Source organism: Grampus griseus (genome assembly GCF_964374135.1).
Source record: "Grampus griseus genome assembly, chromosome: 9".
Classification (NCBI taxonomy): domain Eukaryota; kingdom Metazoa; phylum Chordata; class Mammalia; order Artiodactyla; family Delphinidae; genus Grampus; species Grampus griseus.
The window spans coordinates 75,432,850-75,448,377 of NC_139003.1; the positions used below are offsets into that span (position 1 = coordinate 75,432,850).

General features: G+C 38.8%; 1 protein-coding gene across 4 annotated transcripts in view; it reads right to left on the reverse strand.

Annotated features, from left to right (window-relative positions):
- RUNDC3B (RUN domain containing 3B) overlaps window positions 1-15,528 on the reverse strand; it is a gene marked incomplete at its 5' end in the record, with an annotated part of 155,298 nt that overhangs the window by 21,160 nt on the left and 118,610 nt on the right. For 2 of the 4 annotated variants that reach the window (XM_082661583.1, XM_082661580.1), the window contains one exon: window positions 5,042-5,188. The exons of the other annotated variants lie outside the window; for them this stretch is intronic. In XM_082661583.1, the coding sequence (XP_082517709.1) occupies window positions 5,042-5,188 (147 nt within the window). The remainder of the gene's footprint in view (window positions 1-5,041; window positions 5,189-15,528) is intronic. 4 annotated transcript variants of the gene reach the window in all.

Here is a 15,528-nt window from a genome sequence, read left to right on the forward strand (position 1 = left end):
AGTTTGCAGTTTAATCTATGCCATTACATTGTTAAATATAATTTAAATTAAACTTGTAGGAATTGTCATGAGCACTTGGGATATAATAAAATCCACTGCATTCAATATCTTACTATATAAGCAGTTTAAAACCACTCAAAATCAGGACTTCCCTGGCGGTCCAGCAGTTAAGACTCTGCGCTTCCACTGCAGGGGGCATGGGTTTGATCCCTGGTCAGGGAGCTAAGGTCCCACAAGCCGCATGTTGTAGCCAAAAAAATAAAAAATAAAAAAATAAAATCATTCAAGTTTAGACTTATATACATAGAACTGGGTACCAAATAAAGGCAAATTAAAAGGAAACTGAGCAACAGGGCTGAATTCAATTATAAGTAAAATTTTCTACAATTTTATACTTTATATCAATGCAGATGCAATGATATGGATAATCTACATTACTTATTCGCCCAGTAGACATACTGAGGTCAATGATAATTCACATTATCTGGTAGTCATTGGGCAACAGAGAGATAGAAGAAGAAACTATCCACATGTACAAAATAAAAACAAATAATGTGCACTATATACACAGAGGCACATGACTGTGTGTGGAAACAGAAATACGCCATTCTTTTTATTCTTGGTTTGATTTTCATAGAAGTCTGTTAAAGGAACAAACTAAGCATTTGTTAGAGCAGAACATCTATAAAGTCTCAATTTGCTACAAAATGGAAGGATGCAAGGGAGCTTGAAAGGATACATGTGAGTCAGGTCAATGCAAAACTTATTTAAAGAGATTTCTACAGCCTCAGTGCTTTAGGGGGTCCTATTCTAAAAAGACTGGAAAGACACACAAGGGAAGGAGAACCTCTAATACACCTGAAGTGATTATATCTGATGCATCGGAGTCATTAAGAAAAGTAGGCCTAAATGATAGATCATAAAGGGCACATAAAGGCTCATAATTCTTAATAATTTTGTGAATAATAGCCAAACTGGAAGACAATGATAAATTTAGAAGACTAAAAGAAGCTTAAGTAGGGCTTCCCTGGTGGCGCAGTGGTTGAGAGTCCGCCTGCCGATGCAGGGGACACGGGTTCGTGCCCCGGTCCGGGAAGATCCCACATGCCACAGAGCGGCTGGGCCCATGAGCCATGGCCGCTGAGCCTGCGCGTCCGGAGCCTGTGCTCCGCAACGGGAGAGGCCACAACAGTGAGAGGCCCGCGTACCGCAAAAAAGTGACAATGAATCTCATCTTTTGGGATGGGAATGATGCGTTAGGCAATAATCTAACAAGGCTATGTAACGGATAATCTAACAAGATTATATAACAAATATCTAACAAGCTCATGTGACCTAGACTTTACATAAAAAGATACATATTAAAACAGAACTTACTGGAGACAAAAAAGAATCAATTGCTCTATGTGTGTCTGGGAGTGTGCTTTACATATTTATTTATTGTTGAGCTTCTACAGTGAGCCTATAACGCTACAATATCAAACATGATACTCCTATGTTTGAAATAAAGGAAAAGATATAGTAAAATCCATCATAACTAATCTTGCCAGGTCTAAATAATAAAGAAATAAACTGGAAATGATATTTTTAAAGTTTTATAAACAGTATATTAAATGGAAATAAATTTAAGATCTATTGTGAAAGGGATCCTTCCACGACCAGGTGACCATAGCCAAGTTATCTGGCTCATTTTAAGAAATGTCAACAAATCCATGAAATTCATTAAATCAAACAGTGCGCTCTCTTTCTTCTCAAAGCCAACTGGGCGAATAAATTTCCAGAGCCCCAGAGAAATAACTATAGACATCCCATACTCTTAGCAGAAAATTATGATGACTCATTATAGGGCCAGTTTCTTTCTCCATATTATCAAGAGAGCTAGTACTCCTTACTAAAGAGGCTTTGGCTACCACCTCCATAATGTGCAGTCTCTCAGAAACATGTGTTGGACTTATTTAAGATACTGGTCAAATGAAGAGGAATTAGTTACCAAGTCAGTTCGAGAGCTCTGGCTTATATTATAAATTTGAAGAGAGCAAAAACTGGATCCCGATGAAAAGCTATGATTTGTTTCAAACATGATTTATACAGCACTACTCTGTTCTGAAAATCCGAAGTCTCCATTTTTACATGAAAAAGTTGGTATTATGTATTTTGAACAACTGGGGATTTGCTGGTCATTTTAATTTTATATAGGGTTTTACAAGCTCTCTAAGAAAGTAGAGCTTGGGATGTTGGGTGAGTGTATATTCTCCAAACATGAAAGATACAAGGTTATGTGAGAGTATAAACAAAAAAAGATTATATAGGCTATAAATAAATAAAGATTTACCAGGAAATGATTAGGTTTCAGGCAATTTATTACCTCATATGACTTACAATTCTGTTTAAATAGGCATTACCCTCCAACATTACATGTGCAGAAACAGAAGGGAAGACGAGGAAGTGAGACTTCCCTGGTGGCACAGTGGTTAAGAATTGCCTGCCAATGCAGAGGATACGGGTTCGAGCCCTGGAGTCCAGGTTCGAGTCCAGGAAGATCCCACACGCTGTGGAGCAGCTAAGCTCTCAAGCCACAACTACTGAGCCTGTGCTCTAGAGTCCGCAAGCCACAACTATGGAGCCCACGTGCCACAACTACTGAAGCCCGCGCACCTAGAGCCTGTGCCCCACAACAAGAGAAGCCACCGCAATGAGAAGCCTGCACACCGCAACGAAGAGTAGCCCCCGCTTGCCGCAACTAGAGAAAGCCTGGGTGCAGCAATGAAGACCCAACGCAGTCACAAATAAATAAATATATTTTAAAAAAAAGAGAGAGAGAGGAAGTGATGCTTAGTGTTACACAGCAAGGAAGCAGCAGAGATACTTTTAAGTCCTGACTTTAAACTGTAGGTCCAGGGATCTCAGAGCTACCCCCTCGTGCATACTTTTTGTTCAGGGATATCAATTTGGCGATAGGGCCACAGAAAAGCAATACCAACATCTGAGGGCAGGTTAGATTAAAGGATGATGCTGGGAAGGAAAGGGTGCCCCTTCTTAAATTAATGGAGTAACTGAGTCAAGAGGTATAAAATCTAGATCCATTCTAAACAGACAAACAGGCAGTTTCACTGCATTCTTTTCTGAGACTGCAATAACTTTTGTTGCTGCTACAATATTCTGTAAAAAAAGTCACTATTACTGCATGCAAAGGTAATCTGGAAATAAATCTTCCACTTAGATGTCCTTATTCGTTCTTCAATAGGTAGCTCTATGGGCAGGCAGTGGTACATACATGTCTTTTGGCTAAAATATTTTACCTCCCACTGTCTAAAGTGACCATGTAGGTATTGCAATAAAAAGACATAGTTATTAGTCTTTTAACTTGTCAGGATATAATATTATAATATTTTTGCAGTTAAAAAAGCTGGAGTATCTTATGTTATACATGGATAAGTCTACCAAGTATTGCTATAAATTCAGTTTTTCAACTATAAATCAGAAATACAAATAAACTAATATTCTTCCATTCATTCAATGTCACAGAAAGATAAAATTATATACTAGGATAATAAGATATATTCCAGTTATTTATGACTTTCTTAAGGATGTAAGGGGAATTCAGTTCCAATCCATGAAAGGTCAACACCTTGAATCATACTAAGTGCGGTGCAGGAGATGCTGAAGAGAGTTCTACCGATTCATTCTGTAAATAACTGGCTTATGTTTCCCTACGTATCTCTAACAATCAGTGAAACAAACATTAAAGCCTCTAGCAATTTTTTTTAAACAACGAAAGGTAAAATTTGAGTTCTACCTCCGATAAATGAAAAAAATCACAGAGTAAAGCAGGCAGAAATTATGTCTATGCTAAAACATTCCTTGTAGAAACAGTCTGGCTACTAATTACCTAGTGAAAGGCACCCTATGAAGCAGGGAAAGAAGTGTGTTGCTCTACCAGTGAAATTTAAAGCAAGGGCTCTAAAAGAAAAGCGGAGAGAAAAACAGAGAGAGAAAAAGAGGGAGAAGAGAAGAGAGGGAAAGAGAGGAAGGAGGGACAAAAGAAGAAAGGGAGGAAGGGAAGGGAAAGAACAGAAGGAGTTGCAGGGAGAGCAGGGAAAATAATCAGAAAATTAGCTGAAGACATATAGGAAAATAAAGATATTGAAAAAAAATTACCATGATGGGAAATGGCTAAAAGCCAAAAGAAGGTAATACAATTTACACGTTCCAAAATGAAGACTACCTAAAGAAAGAGATCCTAAAATTTTGCTGCTCTCTCAACACTGGGAAACAATAAAGAAACGAAATAGTCCTGAACACTGGGACAAAGAAACAGGAGAAGGATCTTGTGGCCTATAGGTGGAGTGATTATATCTTCAATATCCCCCCAATATTAGATTTACTGAAAATGAACAAAAGTCTTCCAGACCCATCAAGAACAAGTAAATTTCTTTCTACCCTTTCATGAGATGGAATTTTATGTTTTATAACAAGCATGAAAATTAGTCCTAACACAAACACCAAAGCTACAATTAAAAAATAGATGGCTCGGGCTTCCTTGGTGGCACAGTGGTTGCCAGTCTGCCTGCCAAAGCAGGGGACGCGGGTTCGTGCCCCGGTCCAGGAAGATCCCACATGCTGCGCAGCGGCTGGGCCCATGAGCCATGGCTGCTGAGCCTGCACGTCCGGAGCCTGTGCTCCACAACGGGAGAGGCCACAACAGTGAGAGGCTCACGTGATGCAAAAAAAAAAAAAATAGATGGCTCATAAAATACAGGCTCACAGATTTCACTGAAGGACTGCCTGAAGATTAACTAGAGGAGAAGTAGGTAGCTGGTGGATTTCTCAAATTTTTTTTACTTCTCCAGGGTGCCTTGGCTTCATAACATTACCACATTCACTGCCTTAATCTAAACTTACTAAGCCACAATAGTCTTAAATCCTACTTTTGCTCTAAGCTAATAACGAATTCAGAAAGAATGAGAAACCAAAGTGGATAGCCATGTGTTTGGTACAACTAAGTTCGTAATTAGTTGGAAAAAAAAAGTATCACACTTACTCATACCACTGTTTATTGTGTTTTCGGTAAAGCAACGTATCCAAGGCAACAGCATTGACATCCAGAGCTCCTGGGGAAGGCCACTGGTTGGTGAGGTGGGCAGTTAACTCTTGTCTTGATCTTAAATCATTATTCTTTAGCACAGTCCTGTGAATATTAAGATGGTGAGTGCTTTTGTCTTCACTGTTCTGCATTGGCACAGGAACCTGATAATGGTATCAACTTAGGCCCCCAAATTCACCTTTTTAAAATGGTATGTTAACAGAATGTGACCAGAACTACAGGAAGGCTAGTTGGGGCTATGACTGTTTCGTCTCCTGCAATATGTGTTTTTCATTCTTTCTCTACTGCTACAATAAATCACTACCTGTGAAATTCAGACTTCCTATCTTTTCCCCAGAGATACTACTAAAGGACTCAAGATGCATTTTACATCTTAACTAAAGAACAATGGTGATATCTTAGAGTTACAGGTGATCAGACGCCAGTTAAAATACAGAAGAGAGTAAAGAGTCCACGTGTATGATTCTCTAGCTTCAAAATTCACAATCTGTTGAAGTAATTTAACTCAGTAAACAAACAAACACAATTAAAATGAATAAAAATAAAATTAATACAGAAAAATATAAAATAAAAAATCCATGAGGTTCCTGTAATTGTTTTTGATAAAAGTGACTACTAATAAATCTTCATGAACATAATTATATCAATGACAATTACATTGAACAATATAATCTACTGGAGATATTTCAACCACAGAACGAAGCCATTATAACAACTCATGGTTTACTTCCATTTTTGTAGAGCTGTTACTTGTCAGTAACAAGTTGCAAAAGAACTAGCTTTCTCCCAAGATTTCAATTTCACAAACCAACTGTCACAAGACTAATTCAACATTTGAACTGGTAGTTCGTTTAAAAGCATAATTCTGTTTGGAAAGCTCTTATTCTACCTCTAAAATGCCTTAAAATACCACCTAGGCAACCTGCATTCTCAAACAGGAGTCCACGACTTTAGCGTCCCAAGGTCCTGACCCACCAGCTCAGAAGCAGGAAGTAAAACGTGCCTGCCACTAACTTTCAGAGATCATAGTCTTGTTGTGGGTGGCAGAGGGTCAGTGGTGCGCTAGCAAGACGCTCCTACACTGGAGAAAATCCGCCGGCACAACACCTCTGGCTATTAACCATGATTCTAATGGAATAATCCCATTTTTTTTAATGTCTCTAGCAAGCTCCATACAAATATTTCTTATTTTACGGAATATCTGTGTGCATTTATAAATATTTGCTCCACTATGTCCATAAAGAAACATTATCTGATGTCAACACTAGATTCTCTCTTACAATGGAAATACTACAAGTGAAATAGGCAGAATCAGTGAGAATGTCTCCCATCAAGGTATTCCTTCAGGCTAGGTCCAACGATTTCATTTCACTAGAAAAGGAATGAAAAAATTTTAAAAGGCTTTTAAGGTAATTTAACATCGGTTTTTATGAAAACAGTAAAGAGTGATTAGAAATCTTCTAAGATTGACAGAAAAATAGTATAAAGCAGAAATGGGGATCACTGGCCAGAGAATCTATTATAATAAACTACCATTATTTTGGGTTCTCTTACTAGATTTCTCTCTTTCACATATTCCCTCTTTAGGGTTCCCAGTGAATGTCACTGGAGAACTCAATTCCAATGTCATAACTGGCCTACAGGAAATATTCAGAGCAGAAGGGAAGAAAGGCAAATGTGCATCTGAGGAAACGCCATTGGTAGAACTCAACGATAAGTAAATGAACGATCTTCCACTTCAGAATATATTCTTTCTGGAAAGCGAAAAGTCTTACAGCATATAAAATGGAAAAAGGAACTGAAGTTTCACAAGAGTTTTTACACACTATTTGCCTGTGGAGAATTTTTGCCCTATGACGAATTAAGGTACTGCCTTTTTCTATGGGAAGCTGCCTGGTCCTCTGAAACAGGAGATAAGAAATCTCAGCGTATTGAATAGGCCTAGTTTTCATCCGTGCCACATCTGTGTTCCACCGTTTGTGAGGAATGTGGACACAGTAAATCCTGGCACTTGCCTTGCTACTATGAAAAGGAAAGCCTCCTGGAGGATGCTGTGTAAGGCAGGCCTCTTCTCTCACCACTCCAGTACACTAGGGGGCAGGCAAGTGAATTAAGTTAGGTTGAAAACCCCATCCCTGAATTTTGAATCTTGACCTGAGTCCATTTAGAGTGATAAATAGACGAAGCAGTTTATTTGTTCTTGCAGTGAGGTCCTGACCAAAATGTACCAGCAAAGAGATATTCCAGATGTTCCTACTTCCCAACCCTCTGAAGTAGCTCAGCCTACCTCTCTCCAGGCCTACTTTCCCAGTATCTTATCCATTCCATGAGTTATTGATATCAATCTAATGAATTCCATTTGTGCTTTAAGAGTTGGTTGTGACGGCTTGCAATCAAAGAATCCCATTACTTACCTTAGAACAAGCAAAACGTACCAAGTTAACTTCAAGACCTACTCAACGGTAATCCAACTGATGTTAACATACGAAGAATGAAGAAATTTCTCATTTGGCCAAGTTTAAAAATGGGTTCATCTTAAATTACTCAACAATTACTGTTATTTCATAGTGCAAAATCAAGGGCAATTAAAGGTGAAACTATGTGATAATTAGCATTTAACTAATTAAAACTCTAACCAACGCTAACATTACTGAGCTAATCTAAAAACTAAATCATTCCATATGAGACAGATACTACTTGTCGCTTATGTCTATAAGTCAATTTAACATTCTCTCATTAAAGTAATAATTCTACAGAAAAATACACTAAGGGGAAATTGTTTAATTTACTAAGAAAGTAGAAATCATATATGTATTCCAGCTAATTTTAAGAACTTTCCTGTAGTATCTACCTCTAAACTGGGAGACAGTCAGCTATTTTCTCTTTAGATTCTCAGTAGGAATTATGTAGGAATTTGGCCACGCACACACACACACACAAATATAATTCAATCTTTTCCTCCCCAGCTTTACTGAGGTATAACTGACAATTTAAAACGTATACATTTAAAGTGTACAACTTGATGATTTGATATACAATGTGAAATAATAACCACACTCAAGCTAATTGACACATCCAACACCTCATAGTTAACCTCTTTTTTGTGTGATGAGAACACTTATCTACCCTCTCAGAAAATTTCAAGTATACAATATTGTTAACTATAGTCACATTGTTATACATTAGATCTCCAGAATTTATTCATCTTGCATAACTGAAACTTTGTACTCCTGAACCATATCTCCCCAACTTCCCCTCTCTGCAGGCCCTGGTAACAATCATTCTATTCTGTTTCTCTGAATTTGACTATTTCAGAGTCCACATATAAGTGGGATCGTGCAGTATTTGTCTTTCTGCATCTAGTCTATTTCACTTAGCATAATGTCATCCATGTTGTCATGAATGACAGGATTTCCTTCATTTTTAAGGCTGAATTATCATCCATTGTGCCTCTATGTGTGTATACAGACCCAGGGTCTTTATATATATATTATTCTTCATCCATTCATCCATGGACACATGGACACTTAAGTCACCTCTACCTCTTGGCTACTGTTAATAATGCTGAAATTAACATAACAATGCAGACATCTCTTCAAGATTCTGAAAAAGAGTAGGACCCTGAGGGGTCCTCCTGGGTACAAAAGGCTTTCCGTGTCCCCAGTTTCTTGTTTGTAGAAAAAGGCTTTGTCTCCTAGGCCTTCCCTGAGTTCCAAAGAAGAGATTCAAGCAGTTGTTAATTAGGGAAGTGAGGGAATGCAGAAACAAAGGAAAAGCAGTTGAGAAACAAGAGCTCAGTGATAAAACAGAGTCTGAATTCCTCCTCGAGGCATATACAAAACAATCTGACACAGATCTTTGAGCTGTTCTGTAGGAACTAAGACCCCGCCCCCCCACCCAGGTGGAGGATGGTGACTACAGGCTGGGCACAAGCACGGGACCCCAGACTGGGTGGAACAAGAAGCCTGATGATTAAGATTCCTGAAACACCACCCTGTTACCTCACCACTAACCAATCAGAAGAAAGTCAAGTCCCCTGCAACCCTCATCCCAAATGTTGCCTTTAAAAACGTTATGCCCTGGCCAGCTGGTAAGATGGATCTGAGACAAACCTTTGTCTCCCCATCTTTTCAGCACCCTTTTCGATCAATAAACCTTTCTCTGCTCCAAACTCCAACTTTTCAGTTTGTTTGGCCTCACTGTGCGTGGGGCACATGAACTTGGGTTTGACAACAATCCTAACTTCCCTTCCTCTGGATAAATACTCAGAAGTGGGATTGATGGATCATACGATAGTTCTATTAATTTTCTGAGGAAGCTCCATACTGTTTTCCAAAGAGGCTGCACCAATTTACATTCTCACAACATTGACCAAGGATTCCCTTTTTTCTACATCCTTGTGAACACTTATCATCTATCGTCTTTCTGCTAACAGAAATTCTCACAGGTGTGAGGTAATAGCTCATTGTACTTGTAATTTGCATTTCCCTGATGATTAGCGAAGTTGAGCATCTTTCCATGTACCTGTTGGTCATCTGTATGTCTTCTTTGGAGAAATGTCTATTCAAATCTTTTGCTCATTTTTTAATTGGTTGGTTTGTTTGTTCCTATTGAGTTGTACGAGTTCCTTATATATTTTGGATATTAACTCTGTAAGGGAGCAATGTTTGCCACCCCAAAATACGTCTCTTTGGCATAAGAATTAATTTAGAATGATTGTTTTTAAGAAAAAGAAGACTCAGAAGTCTTTATTTTTACCATCCCCTTGGCTACCTAAAGAATTTAGATAATGGGTCTGGTTCCAGGAACAGAGCTATCACCAAAGACACCTGCAAAGAATATGGGCTAGGTGTGGTAAGGGAGAGATCAGAGTCTACTCTGCGTCTCACTATCTCTGCATGGTCAAGCAAACATTTGTTTACCAAACATTTACTTTCTCATCTCCATGTAAATTTCATCCCTCCACTGTGAAGTCCCAAACCACTACTTCCAACATCCTACCCTCTTTTGTCTTTAGCTGAAGATGGTATTTAAGGTGAGGGTTTCAGCCAGAGCACCCTAGCTTCAAAAACTAGATCTTACATTCTTTTGAGCCCTCAATATTACATTCATTATTTTAATGAAAGACAAAAAGATGAAATCTCCACAGTTTGGTCTCTTTCCTTCCTTTCAGAGATTAGGTTCAAGTCTACTGCTACTTACAAGCTCTTTTAAAAGATGTAGAATCCCATATGTATAACTGATTCACTTTGTTATAATGCAGAAACTAACACACCATTGTAGAGCAATTATACCCCAATAAAGATGTTAAAAAAAAAAAAAAGATGTAGAATCCCATTCTCTATATTTTGAGAGCAGTGCTTAGTCAATTCAAAGCTGTCCATATTATTCTGTTCACTTACTTGATTCTTTATCCTGTGTCTCCAAACTTGAGGGTTATCCTCTCTCCCTCACTTTGCTCCTTTCCCACCTACCGCAGATGCTGTGCTGATGCTCATGATGAAGCTTTACTTTCAGCCTCTAGAGATACATAAGGCATATAGCCCTTGGCACTTAGCATTTAATATCTGTGACTCCACGTGCTCCTAAGTAATCCCAAAGGTCCATGGCATGAGGCAACTTTCAATTTTGATGAGTCAATACATTGGACGCCGATGGCTACAAGGCAAGTTCTGAGAGTGAGTCTAGCAAATGCCCAACACCCCTGCTGCACACCTCTGTTACTTTCCACTTACTATTTATTTCCTGATGTACTGTAATTCTCAGGATATAGTCCACTACTATTTGTGACAGGGCACACTGAGAAAATCTTAGGCTACAACCTTCATGAAAATAAAGGACCTAATCTAGCAGGACTACAGGAGTGCAAAATTTTATGCTCATGAGCGTAATATTGAGAATCATAATGAGAATAATGAGAATGAGGTAAAGAGCACTGAAGTTCCAGAAAGGGAAAGCCACCGAACACCAGGTGTTGATACACTCCACACCTCACTCTCCTAGGAACACAGGGTAAGAGAGTTATGGCCTCCAAGCCTCTCTTGACGACCCTGGAAGAGGAAGAGGACCACCACTCAGGCACTATTTGTTTACTGTCGGTGTTGGTGGCTGCCGTCCACTCAGTGTAAACTCTATGAGGGCAGGGACTTTGTTTTATTCACTCCTGAATCACCGGCACCTAGAGCAGGGCCTGGCTCTTCATGGCATTCTCAATATTTATTTGTCAAATGAATGAATAAAGGCCAGAGAAGTTACAAAAGCAATTTAGCACCAAAAGAAATAATGAGAGTTACTTTTTTTTTTTTTTTGGCTGTGCCGCACAGCATGTGGGATCTTAGTTCCCTGACCAGGGATCAAAATTGTGCCCCCTACAGTGGAAGCATGGAGTCTTAACCACTGGACCACCAGGGAGGTCCCTACTCATCTTAATTTAAAGTTTACCAGAATTGGAAAATGCTCACATAGCTTGTGAATATCCTAATTTCTTCATAATTTTAATATAAAAATTTCTTTGGGACTTCCCTGGTGGTCCAGTGGTTAAGAATCCACCTTCCAATGCAGGGGATGCAGGTTCAATCCCTGGCTGGGAACTAAGATCCTACATGCCTCAACTAGAGAAGCCCAAGCGCTGCAACTAGAGAAGCCTGCACGCCGCAATGAAGACCCAACGCAGCCAAATAAATATTTTTAAAAAATAAATCGTTTTGTTTTCTGTTAATTTTAGACACAGCCATGGGATAAAGACTCACTTTGTATCACTTTACAATTATTTCCCTTCAAATAAAACATTTTGAAAAAAGAAGCCTAAAAAGGAGCCACATACCCCAAAATCTTAAATTATTTACCTATGAAGTATTCTTGCCCAAAAAGTTAACCCCAAATCAAAGTCTCTTAAATGCTTTTCAACCTTGTTTACACTTAAAAAAAATTGAAGTATAGCTGATTTACAATAGTATACTAATTTCAAGTATATAGTGTAGTTATTCAATATTTTATGAATTATACTCCACTTAAAATTATTATAAAATGTTGGCTATGTTCCCTTTGCTATAAATTACATCCTTGTATCTTATTTATTTTATCCTGGTTGCACTTTAGACCTTAACTTGACAGTATCTTTTGAAAAGAAAGAAACATTAATGAGTAATTTATTTATTTATTTATTTTTAAAAATTATTTTATTTGTTTATTTTTGACTGTGCTGGGTCTTCGTTGCTGCACGCGGGCTTTCTCTAGTTGTGGCGAGCCAGGTCTACTCTTTGTTGTGGCGCGCGGGCTTCTCATTGCGGTGGCCTCTCTTGTTGCGGAGTATGGGCTCTAGGTGCGCGGGCTTCAGTAGTTGTGGTGCGTGGGCTCAGTGGTTGTGGCTCGTGGGCTCTAGAGCGCAGGCTCAGTAGTTGTGGCGCACGGGCTTAGTTGCTCCGTGGCATGTGGGATCTTCCCGGATCAGGGCTCGATCGCGTGTCCCCTGCATTGGCAGGCGGATTCTTAACCACTGCGCTACTGGGAAAGCCCTAATGAGTAATTTAGAACCTCGAAAAACACTCAAATGCCTCCTTTTCTTTCTTTCTTTTTTTGGCTGTGCTGTGTGGCTTGTGGCATCTTAGTTCCCCGGCCAGAGACTGAACCCAGGCCCCCAACGCAGACTCCTAACCACTGGATCACCAGGGAATTCCCTCAAATGCTTCCTTTTCCCTCTCATTTTATAATATAAGATAAACCCTGGATCCTTAGAGGAATGGATGATTCCAGGACAGGAAATATAGAAGATGAGCCTGGGATATCTTGTACCAGAAAGCAAGAAAATTAGCAAAGACTAATGTGTCATGTCAGAAGGACACAGGAATGAATATAAAGGCATTTCCATTAGTCAAAGATAGGACAATTGGAGCATCAAAAAGAAAAATAAATTTATGGGACAGAAATACCCTGAATATAGGCATTTCTGCTATAGTGCAGAAACAAAACAAAACAGCGTTCTGCAATTACACACTGAAAATAGCTGGCCTTATGGGGAGAACAGGGTTAGGGGCTGACAACTCAAAGTCTATTCAACCTTCCAACTACAACACTAAGAAAAACTGTGACAAACCTAACAAAACTTCAAACCCAATTTAAAATATTTGTTAAATTCCTATTAATTAAAGAAATATTACAATAACTTTACAACGACAACAGCTTTAACAACAACAAAAAAGTAAAAGCCATTTGATGGAAGAGGGTGCAAGGAAGGGTCAAGGCTGCTGAGGCTGAGGTTTGCCATGGGGGCAAGGACAACTACAGAACAAGCACCTCCAAGTTCTAGCTCAACTGAGCTAGAGGAAAGCACGGTGAGAGAGTATTATGTACAGTGAGAGAGTGCCATCTGTTGGTGGCCTGCAGTATTTGCCTGTATTAATGTATTCTGCATTCTGCTGGTGTTTTATTTATTTATTTATTTATTTAGGCTGCGCCAGGTCTTAGGTGTGGCGTGCGGGATCTTTAGTTGCACACTGCGGGCTTCTCAATTGTGGCATGTGGACTCTTAGTTGCAGCGTGCATGTAGGATCTAGCTCCCAGACCAGGGATCGAACCCGGGCCTGCTGTGTTGGGAGCTTGGAGTCTTACCCACCAGGTAAGTCCCTGCTGGTGTTACTTTTTTGAGAAATGTTAAACCTCTAGGAAAAAATCAATTATGAATCAAGGCGATTTCTTTGCTATACTAACATCATCCCCTTAGTTATGAACCTTGTATGCGCTAATTCACATTATAGAAGAGATTATATGTAACAAGTTCATAATCTCAGAAGAGAGAAAGCAAAGCAAAATCTTCACTTCATTAGGAGCTAAGTAGGACATCAGCATCTTACTTTGAAAATTAATAATACCCTGTAAGAACTGTCATGGTAACCACCAAATAGCCCTAATAAGGAAAAGTTCTTTATAGATGATTCTAGCCTTTAAGCACGGAGGGAATAACAATTAGGAAATCACCATTTTACAAATCCTGATGAACCAACTGCTCCAAGTAATGCTTATCCATGGTCAAGCCATTAGATGAAAGGCTGATGAGAACCTCCACAAAGGAGAAATACGGCTGTAACCACCTAAATCCACTGTCCTATTTTAAGATCAATAAAAGTGGGACAACTTGTCTGCTTCCCAATAGGAAGTACTGAGCACTACCTATAAAATATTCTTGTCATAAAATTAAACTCAAATTTAGCCCAGCACCTCAGAGCAGTGGTTTTCAATGCTGACTGGACAACAGAAACACCTGGGAAGCCTTTTAAACACTTGTACACTTGCCTGGGTCCCACCTTTGACAAATTAAATGAACATCTCTTGAGGTAAGGCTCAGGCAGGCATCCTCATTTTTCAAAATATACTTTTAAAAGGCTCCCTGAAGGATTCTAAACGTGCAACCAAGATTGAGAACTACTAATCCAGAGTTAAGAGGATATACTTTACAGAACAAACAGTACAAAGCAGTGATTTCTCAAACTTTAATGTGTCAATTAATCCCCTGAGGATCTTATTAAATACAGATTCTGACTCCACAGGTCTGGGGAGGGGCCTGAGAATCTGCTCCCAGATGATGCAAATGTAGCCAGTCCACTTTGAGAAGAGAGGATATAGTACAGAGAATACAGCTGTCCAGCACCAATCAAGAAGAGTCACATATGGAATTTAAAATGTTCTAGTAGCCACCTTAAAAAGCAGGTGAAATTAATTTTAATGATGCACTTATTTAACCCAATACATCCCAAACATTAGCATTTCAATAGGTAGTCAATATAAAAAGTTACTAAGGAGACATTTTACATTCTTTATTTCACACTATCCGGTGTGGATTTTATACTTACAGCATAACTTAGCTCAGACTAGCCACATTTCAAGTGCTCAACAGTCACATGTGGCTAATGGCTACATACTGGGAGGCATAGGCATATAGGAACAAGGTAAATAAACTACAAAGAACTAATCCAGAATGCTGGATGCTATGCAGGAAAAGTCTGCAAATAGACAATGACAGGAAAAGTAAAAGTGGGGAAAACTGTTCTAAATTAAGAGGCTTATGAGACATAACTATACGTAAAGTATGAGTGAATCCTGATTTGAAAAAGATCAACTACAAAAAAATTTCTTTTAAAACAATTACGGAAACTTGGTATGAAAGCACATTCGATGATAAAAACAATTGTCCCTAATTTTATCAGGTGTGATTATGAAATTATGTGAGAAAGTATCCATAGTTTTTACAGATGTACAATGAAGTACATAGGAATCAAAGGGCATGATTGCTTCAAAATCATTCAGCAAAAAGTGAAAAAGAAAAAAGACAAGTAAAGCAAATGTGACAAATTCTGTTCAATCTGGGTGACGGGCAATCAGGGGTTTATTCTACAATTCTTTCTTTTGTGGATACTTGAAATTTTCTTTTT